This window comes from Nansenia antarctica, assembly GCF_963989245.1.
Source record: "Nansenia antarctica genome assembly, chromosome: 14".
NCBI classification, from domain to species: Eukaryota; Metazoa; Chordata; class Actinopteri; order Argentiniformes; family Microstomatidae; genus Nansenia; species Nansenia antarctica.
The window spans coordinates 20,330,224-20,340,139 of NC_137684.1; the positions used below are offsets into that span (position 1 = coordinate 20,330,224).

The following is a 9,916-nucleotide window of genomic DNA, read 5'->3' on the forward strand; positions in this document are numbered from 1 at the left end:
CCAGGACAGGTCATCCTGTATGTGCACCCCCAGGAATCGGAGGGTTGAGACTCTCTCCACGCTCCCCCCATCGACGAGCAGGGGCTGGACCTCAGATTTTTTCCTCCTGAAGTCCACGATGATTTCCTGGGTCTTTGACTGGTTCAGCAGCAGGTTGTTAACCTTGCACAGCTTGCTCAGCTGCTCTACCTCATCCCTGTACGCCGCCTCGTCCCCCCCCCGAGATGCAGCCCACCACGGTGGTGTCGTCTGCAAACTTTACGATGGAGTTGCTGGGGTGGACGGGGGTGAAGTCGTAGGTGTAGAGGTTGTAGAGGATGGGGCTTAGCACGCAGCCCTGGGGGGACCCAGTGCTGAGGCTGAGGGCTGTGGAGGTGTGGGGGCCCACCCGCACCCTCGGGGGGCGGTCGGTCAGGAAGTCCTTGATCCACGCACATATAGCGTGTGATAGACCCAGGTCTAGTAGTTTGGTCACTAGCCTGTCTGGAAGGATGGTGTTGAAGGCGGAGCTGAAGTCCACGAAGAGCAGTCTCGCGTAGCTGTTTCCCCTCTCCAGGTGGGATAGAGTGGCGTGGAGAGTCGTCGCTATGGCGTCCTCTGTGGACCTGTGGGCTCTGTAGGCGAACTGGTATGGATCCAGGTTGGGCGGGAGGCGTGTGAGTATGTGGGCCCGGACTAGTTTCTCGAAGCACTTCATGATGATTGGTGTGAGTGCCACCGGGCGGTAGTCGTTTAGGCAGCTCACCGTGCTTTTCTTCGGGACTGGGATGATAGTTGAGGTTTTCAGGCAGGGTGGGACGGTGGCCTGGGACAGGGACTGGTTAAAGATGTTGGTGAAAACCCCGGCCAGCTGGTCGGCGCAGTCTCTCAGCACCCGTCCCAGGACGCCATCCGGGCCCGAGGCTTTCCTGGGGTCCACCGCCTTCAGTACGCGTCTCACCTCATGCTCTGTGAGGGTGAGGCTGCTGAGAGCTGGAGAGAGTGGTGTTTGTGTTGCGGTTACCTCCGTTCGCCCCTCGTCGAACCGGGCGTAGAAGGTGTTCAGCTTTCCCGCCAGCAGGGGGTCGTCCTCTGCGGCTGTGAGCCTGTTGGCTCTGAAGTTTGTCATCTGCTGAACCCCCTGCCACATCCGCCTGGAGTCGTTGCTCAGGAGGCATTCCTCAATCTTCTCTCTGTGCTCTGCCTTGGCCGCTTTGATGCCGCGCTTTAGGTTGGCCCTGGTGGAGCTGTACAGCGGTGTGCTCTTCCCTGCGAAGAAGGCGTTGTCCCTCTCGTTGATCAGTTTTTGGACCTTCCCAGTCATCCATGGCTTCGTGTTGGGGTAGACCCGGACCCGTTTGTCCACGGTGACTGAGTTGGTGCAGTTCACTATGTGGTTCAGAACCGACGACGTGTACTGTTCCAGGTCCTCATGCTCATATTCCTGCCATAGGGTGTCATTTAGGCAGATCTGCAGTGGAGCGGACCCTTCTGGCCAGGTTCTGACAGTCTTAGTGGTGATGGGAGCACTTTTCCCCATTGTAGTGTATGCAGGAATCAGGAGGATTGACACATGGTCAGACATGCCTAGATGAGCTAGCGGACTAGCCTTGTAAGCACGTTTGATGTTGGTGTATACCTTATCCAGTGTTTTTTCTCCTCTCGTTGCACATTTCACATGCTGATAGAACTTGGGTAGTACTGCCTTCAGGTCGACATGATTAAAGTCCCCCGCTATGATGTGAATAGCCTGTGGATCAGTGCTTTGTTGGCTACTGATGACTTCATATAGTCGCGCCAATGCTACTCTGCTGTCTGCGCTAGGCGCTATATACACACATGTAATTAGCACCGCGTTAAACTCCCTAGGGAGGTATGTGGGTCGGCATTTAACAGTCAAGTATTCCAGGTCTGGGGAGCAGTGGCTACTTACAGTTTTCGTGTTTAAGCACCAGCTGTCCTTCGTAGATATAATGAGGCCGCCTCCGCGGGTCTTCTCACTAAGCAGCGTTCGGTCAGCGCGGTGCAGCGTTCGTCCCTCCAAGCTAACAGTACCGTCCACAATGTTGTCATTTAGCCAGGTTTCGGTCAGAATAATCACACAGCTATCCCCTACGATGTTGTTTTTGGCCACCTGTAGTCTCAGTTCATCCATCTTGTTCGTCAGGGATCTGACGTTAGAGAGGAAAATGCTTGGCAAAGCTGGTTTGTTTGGGCTGCGTCTCAATCTTGCTAGCAGGCCTCACCGGCGGCCTCGCCGTTTCCTACGGTCTCGCCGCCGGCGTTTCCGCCTCAGGGAGGGGACTGTGAACCAGGGCTCTCCCGGTAGCCTTGCGATGTCCTTGTCAATCCTGTATTGCTCCAGGAAATCCACCGTAACTATCTTGTCGTTTTGCGTGCCGACTTCTAATAAGTCGAGCCTGCTGTAGGTACTATATACACAACTGTTCCCTATAAGTACTACAAAAAAAAAGTGAACATACAAATGTAATTAAAAACACAATGAAACACCAGTGTGGTAGCCCCCCGAGCTGCAGCGTCTAAGCGCGCGGCCATCTTGGACTTACTTATATTACTAGCCCAAGCTTCCATAAGAGGGTCAAAGATACCTGCATGCATCTGATCTGGATGAAGTTGCTGTCCTCTATGCACAGTTGATGGAGGGATCAGTGTCTGCAGAGAAGGCTTGCAATGCTGATGTGATACTCAGAATAAAGGAACAACTCAAAAGCAAAAGTGAATACTTAAAATCCTGTAGCAGGACAGCTGCCCTCTGGTTGCAGTACATGGATATGGTCAGTGGCGTAGCGGACGGGCCCGCAAGCGACGCACCGCGGGGGGGCCCCAGCCACTAGGGGGCCCCCTAACATTGGATCCAAACTTTTTTTTTTTTTTTTATAATTTAAAAAAATATAAAACAAAGAAAATAAGTGGCCCTTCATTGTGTCAACCTTAATTTTAATATATAGGCCTATATTTAAAAATATATACATAGTTAGCCGTATCCAATAGCAACATGACTTTGAAGTCACACGTAGGCAGCGAGACACAAGGAAAATGAGCAAGTGAAAATACAATACAAAGTACAATAAGCATTCTTTAGGTGGTGGTAGATTCTCTATTCGGACATTATAGCCGCTATATGTGGGACTGTCGGTCCGATATTGTAAAAAAATAAAATAAACAAATTATGTTTACGGAAGTACATGTCTCAAGTATTATCTCGGCGGTTAGTCGAGTGAAAGAAAAACAACATACAGATGATAATTCACACAATATAATACCACGAAAGCGTACAGCACTAAACAATAACATTTATTTGGGCAGCATCATACTCAAACTCAGGCAGAAGGGCAGGGTCCGGCCAGGTTCACAGTCACAGACTGTCAGTGCATCATACAGGTACATAATTCAGCATGGTTAGGCTATATATAGCCGTTTCTTTTTCTATTCTACTATTCTATTCTACTTCTGCTGTCTGCGTCTCCCTGGGTGTTCCTAGACCAGATGGCAAACATTAAAGAAATGCCACAATATACCAGGACTTAAGAAACGAGATGTCCAACAAAGGATTTGACTAACCCTGGCCAATTTTACGCAACAAGTAGACTCTGATGCAGCGGAGACAGGGTTGCCAGATGGGCTGGTTTTTGGTGGATTTAGAAGTTTTTAGATTGGTTAGGTTGGAAATTCTCAATCCCATCTGGCAACCCTTAGCGGAGAGTCTACAGCTTGTATGTTTACAGATATCGCGCTGCTGTGCACACCACACTTTGTTAAAAGAAATAAAGCTTGTACTTTTCTACTTATAATACATGCTACTGATGTAATCTACCATTTGGTTTTAGCTATTGCTCTCACTTGTTTGTAGCTTTTGCTAAGTCAAGCATTTAGAATGTAGAGTGCATATTGCGAAATTTCGCAACGTCAATAACGCATCGGCTTCTAAAAAACGCACGTTTTTTTTTTTTTTTTTTTTTTTTTACTCCGTTGCGAAAGGGCCCCCACCGCCACCTTGCGGGGGGGCCCCGGGATTTTGCGCTACGCCACTGGATATGGTGGACATACTTCGCAAGTTTCTGAGAGCTGAACGTACTGGCAATTGGGCACTGCACCTTGAGGCAATATCAGAAATGCTTCCTTTCATGGCAGCATCATTTTTTGGTATTTAGCAGACACCTTATTCCAAAGCGACTTACAATCAATACATTTGACTAAGCAAATGAATCATCAATCCACCAGTGACCAGTCGTAGCAGGAAGAATAATCCAGCTCAGGTTGTTGTTTTTTATTTATATATCTGGAGAAACAGAGAAACAGTACAACGGGGTCAATAGAAGTTTTTAGGGGACACAGTAGAGGGGAAAAGCGGGTGTCTTCAGGAGACGCAGTTCTGGGGTGCAGTAGATGTCTCAGGAGGAGCAGTCTCAGGGTATGACTTCTCAGGGTATGATTCTCTGAAAGATGCATGCCTTGTATAATTGTAACGGCGAAGATTGTATCGTTTTTCAACAACTACCGTTTCAGTGCAGATGAGGCATAGCCTACAGGTTTTGCTTTACTAAATGTTGGCCAGATGAATGCGTACTTGTCAGTCCATTCCTCATTAAAACTGCGGTTTTCCACGTGAATTTTACGCTTCAGGTTGTCTGAGAGTGACATTTTGCATGATTGATAACTGAAAATGATTACAATGTGTAATAACAAAGTGAAGCCAAAATATCTTGATCGCCCCCTGGTGGCTGGCTGCAGTATAGGTGTCAGGAGTCTGTTAACACTGATAATAAGCCATTAATAACATACATTTGGAAAGAAAGTTAAAATATTAAACAATAATATGCTAATTATGCCTAAATAAAATAAATAAATATAAGTCCGGCCCCCTACAGTTATACATGCCATCTGTAGGCTAGTAGTAATATGTCCATAATATTTGTTTTTTGTTTTGTTTTTGTTCTAGATGGCGTGCCGCGGTAGCAGCGTGAGACACGGTTGAGACGCGCGCCTGACGCTGCTGGGGTTGACGCGTGCGTGCAGCGCAGTAGTTTCCATGGAGACGCAACAACAACAAAACACCTTCGTGCAAACGTCCCACAGCCTACAATGATACAGGCGAAGGAACTGGTACCTGCTTCATACACCGGACTGCTGTTTCATAATACTATCTCGTATTATAATAATGGTGTTCTGTTGATCTTCTGTTCAATGTTTTAATTATTATGTCATGTTGGTTGGCGAGAGAGAACAATTTGAAAGACCATGGTAGCTAACGTTTTGAATCGTGGGACACACTTCTCTGACATTCGTTGCATCATTAGTAGCTAAGTGGAGGTTTGTACATGACTCATGTCCTGTCTCATGTCCTGTCTCGCCTCCAGACACGGAGTGCCTCTGGCTCTTCATCTAAACGAGGCTTGGGCAGCTCCCATCCACGCCGCTATCGCACCCATGCCCTCACCTCCCATGTGGATGAAAGTCTCTTTGGAACCCCAAAACAGGTGAGCCACAGGTCAGGTGGGTCATGGGAGGTTAATAGCAGAGTATGAATGAATGAATGAATGGACTTTATTGTCATTGCTACAGTACAGGTACCAAACAACGAAATTTAGGAGGGGTGGCTCCCCTGGTGTTAGGAAAGGAAAAAAAAAAAAAAACTTTTAGAAAAAGAATAAAATCACAAGAAGGTAAGGAGCTGGTTTACATAAATAAAGGCTATGTACACAATCCACTGTACTATACTGCACAGATAGTCAACTAGGGTTGTCATATTGCACAATAGTATTTTTTCACGTTATTTAAAGTGTCACAGTTTGCAGGCTTGAAATGTACATGTTTGTGCCTCAGCACTACACCTCAAAGTAGGTGAGTATCAGAGAGATATGGTGGAAATTTATGTTGGATTTTTTTTCCCACCCAAGCTGTCAACCTGTGATGTGAAAGACTCTGAGAGAAGGGGCTGCTCATTACCCAGGGTCCAGCCCTGCTCTGCTACAAGTCAGAAGGCTCAGAAACCAGAGACAGTTCGCATTATTACCATGGACCTCATCCGTGACCTGAAGCAAGTATCCAGTTACTAACATGCACTGCAATTATCTGATGAACATTAAGAAAAGCCTATCCTAAAGTATTTGACTTGGCAAAAGCAGCATTGTAGCAGTAAACATGTACAACGACTTTACCAGTGGTCAAATACAAATTCGGAACAAATTTACTGTCATTTTGCCAGGATCTCAAGTAAGGATCCACCTGGTCTGTCCATAATCTTCCGGCCGACTGAGTTTAAGCGTATTGCATTAGCATCTCAAGTTCCAACCAAGGAAGAGAGGGACGCCATGTTGGGAGCCCAGAAGAAGGAAAGGGAAGACGCCATGGTGAGGAATGTTGCTCTGTGAGGGTGTGTGTGTGTGTGTGTGTGTGTGTGTGTGTGTGTTTGTGTGTGTGTGTGTGTGTGTGTGTGTGTGTGTGTTTGTGTTTGTATCTGTGTATATGTGTGTGTGTGTGTGTATCTGTGTATGTTTGTGTGTTCTGTTGCTCTTCTGCGAGCAACCCTTCATACATGACACAGCTGTATGACGAACTATGTCATATATCTGCTTCAACACCTACAACACAGATCTATGATCAGCTCAGCTTACCACAGTCCTGTCCTTAACAATTAGGTGTAGGCCTAAACTGACCTAAGTTTACTATGGTTAACTCTGGCTAGGATGCTGCTGAGGAGAGGAAGGCTAATATCCGTCAGGCCGACCTGTCGCGTCAGAAGAACCAGGGTCTGAGTGAGCTGGAGGCCGAGGCCAAGGACAAGGCTCAGTACCTGTTGGAGAGAGCCAACGCCATGAGGATGGAGCAGGAGGATGAAGTCAAGAAACTCAATGAGGTAGGAAATTAACTGGTCACTCTTTCACTTGTGTGGTTCATACCTCCTTTATAATATATATATTTTAAATTACTTAACTAACACATTCCTGCAGTATCTTACCTACTCACTGACCATACTCTCCCACCTCTGTGTAAGCGTGTGTGTCCTATTGTCCATGTGGGTACCTTTCTGGTCCTCAGCTGATCCTAGGTGCCCAATGCCACGCAGTGCGTGATGCTCAGATACTGGAGAAGCAGCAGATCCTGACTGAGCTGCAAGAGGAGGAGACGCATCTGGATGCCATGATGGAGCTGGACCGCAGGAGAGCCCTGGAGGCCCAGGACCAGATCGTCGAGCAACGCAAACATCAGAGGATCCAGTGAGGCCTCGTTATGACACACACACACACAGACGCGCACACACACACCAGACGTCAGTCTGTCTCTACCATACAACACCTCAACTCTTTCCTCTGTTTTGTGAGTGTCCAGGGGAAAGCAGCTGATTGTGAATCAGATGCAGGAGCGTCTGGAGGACCGGATGCTGCAGGATGAGGTGAAGGAGCAGGAGGGGCAGCAGATGCTGGAGAACCTAGAGAGGATGCAGGTGGAGGAGCTGGAGGTATTTTAGTGCAGCACAGCAATTCTATAATCATTCTGGAACAAACTAGTTGAAAACTCAGAGTGGTGTGTATGGACGTAGGCTGCGTGTGGTATATGCACTGTATGTCTGTGTGTGTGTGTGTGTGTGTGTGGCTGACTGATCAATCTGTGGTTGTGTGGGTACAGGCTTTGGAGAGGAAGAAGGAGGAGCAGCGGAGGCTGCAACTGGAGATCCTCCGCATCAATGAGGACAGCTTGCTGGCCAAGGAACACAAGAAGGAAGAGGAGAGACTGGCTAACCTCAGAGCCATGGAGTACACCCGCAAGAAAATGGTGAGAATACAGTACAAAATGTGTGTACTGTGTGGATCAGTGCAGTACCCCCCCCCCCTCCAACACACACAAACCAATAGATTAGTCTTTGAGGTGGACAAAGACTCATTTCTGTATGACCTCTACAGGAGCGGGAGGCTGAGTATGAGGCTGAACAGAGACGCATCAAGAGAGAGAAGGAGAAGGAGGTGGCCAGACTGAGAGCCCTGCAGGAGAGAGACAGAGACTTCAAAGCTGAGCAGGTTAGCATCAAGTTCACTTATTTATCCCCTTAACACACACAACCATAACAGCCATCCTGAACTCATTTTCAGCTCAAGACATTTTGCTTGCCCAGTTGCACCAAACCCTTTGTTCTATTAGCCAACACCTATTTCTTTTGTTGTGGCGACCAGGCAAACAAGTTGCTATTCTAGTATGATACCTAATTGGCTGTAGAGGACATGGAGACATTAACAGGGAGTGTTTCTATGTGACTGTCAGGATGAGCTTCGAGCCCGGAGGAACCAGGAGGCTGCAGAGAGGGAGTGGAGGAGAAAAGAGAAAGAGCAGCTCAAAAAGAAAGTAGAGGAGGAGGAGAGATTGAAGGCAGCGCGCTTGGAGCAGGTCACCCACAAAGAGCACCTCCTTTCCATTGAGGCCGGGCGAGAGAGGGCTGAATTTGAGAGGGTGTTGAGGTATGTCCGCAATGTCACACTTTCTTCGGAAGACAAACACTGCCTTTTGAGCTCGTAAGTAAATATTACACACAGTACTAACTATAGTTGTAACTATAGTTCCAAACAGTCTCTTTGCCCTGCTTCCTCTTCCACCAGAGCCCAGCAGGTGTCCATCTCTAAGGAGAAGGACAAGGAGGACAATCACAGGCAGAAGGTCCTTCGCCATGCGGACGGGATACGTCAGCAGGTGAGGGAGCGTGAGCTACAGGCCGTCACACAGCGCAGGGAGGTCTTCAAAGAGGGAGACCGTCTGGACGAAGAGGCCCGCCAGCGTCGCATACGCCTGGATGAGATCAAGGAGAAGAAGCTGAAGGAACTCAAGTTAGTGAATTGCAATAGAAAAGACAGAGCATTTACATTAAGCTTTCTACAGTGTGTAAACTACAGTAAGAGGCCATTTTCGATACGCCGAATCAATTCATGTTTACTCGTTTTTTCTTTCAGGGCTGCTGGACTTCCAGAAAAATACTGCAATGAAGTGGAGAGGAAGGTACATGCCTTACCTACTCTGGAACACTAGCATTATTAATGCAAATCCTAAACTTAAAAAAACAGGTGGGAAAAGTCCTAGATCCTACTTTTTGAAAAGAGAAACTGTCACTCTTTTTAACATTGACTAAAGCTACTAACAGTTGACTAAACAGAAAATCAATTGCACAGGCTGGAAACTAGTATAGCATAATCATTAGATCATTTCTGAATAAAGATGTCTGTATACATTGCACATTATGATTCATGAATGTTTTTGAAAAGTGTAAATGTAACTGTATGAATGTAAATGTAAATGTGTTCACCTGAACGTTCCAACTATTGATAGTACCAGATGACGAATTGTGGCTTAATATCTACTCATAATAAGTTACATTATCAAATCGTTTGTTTGTACAATTGTTGACTGTCCCTCACACTGATCCATTAAAAGTACCCAAGACCAACTGAACACAATTTTATTTAGACTATATTTATCTTTCAGCCAGGTCATAAAGGTCATGATCATAAAGAAAGTTATAATTTAACTAGTTTGATTGATTTGCTAATTAAAAGTAGTCAGTACATAGTACATGACATCAGCACACACAACTGGTGGATTTGTGAGGGGACAGATTTCTCATCTGTTATGATATTCCCTATGATGGTGATCAGAAGGTCATGAGTTAAAATCCCAACTGGACACTGAACACCACCACTAGTGTAGCCTGGGGTAACTTGGGAACGCCACTAGGGCATTTAGCCCTATTTCACTCCAGGGAGACTGTCCCTGTAATCTCTAGTAGTTGAGGATAAAACCATCTGCTAGATGGTTCAAATGTAAATGTAACAAGTATAAGTCAGTATAACCATGTCATGATGATTATATTTTGTTCAATCGTGATTCTGTTATGATCAGTATTATACTCATTTAGGATGTTATGTAGTAATGGTAC

The 9,916-nt window shown here is 46.5% G+C and overlaps 1 protein-coding gene across 1 annotated transcript; it reads left to right on the forward strand.

Annotated features, from left to right (window-relative positions):
• Positions 1-4,939: 4,939 nt before the first annotated feature.
• LOC308169950 (cilia- and flagella-associated protein 45-like) lies at positions 4,940-9,012 on the forward strand (the record flags this gene model as incomplete). The annotated part of the gene is made up of 12 exons (XM_080544683.1): positions 4,940-4,960; positions 5,358-5,477; positions 5,898-6,041; positions 6,219-6,350; positions 6,686-6,856; positions 7,039-7,217; positions 7,330-7,459; positions 7,627-7,773; positions 7,902-8,015; positions 8,257-8,450; positions 8,589-8,813; positions 8,937-9,012. 12 exons carry the CDS (start codon positions 4,940-4,942, stop codon positions 9,010-9,012), a joined length of 1,653 nt encoding a protein of 550 aa, XP_080400809.1.
• Positions 9,013-9,916: the final 904 nt, after the last annotated feature.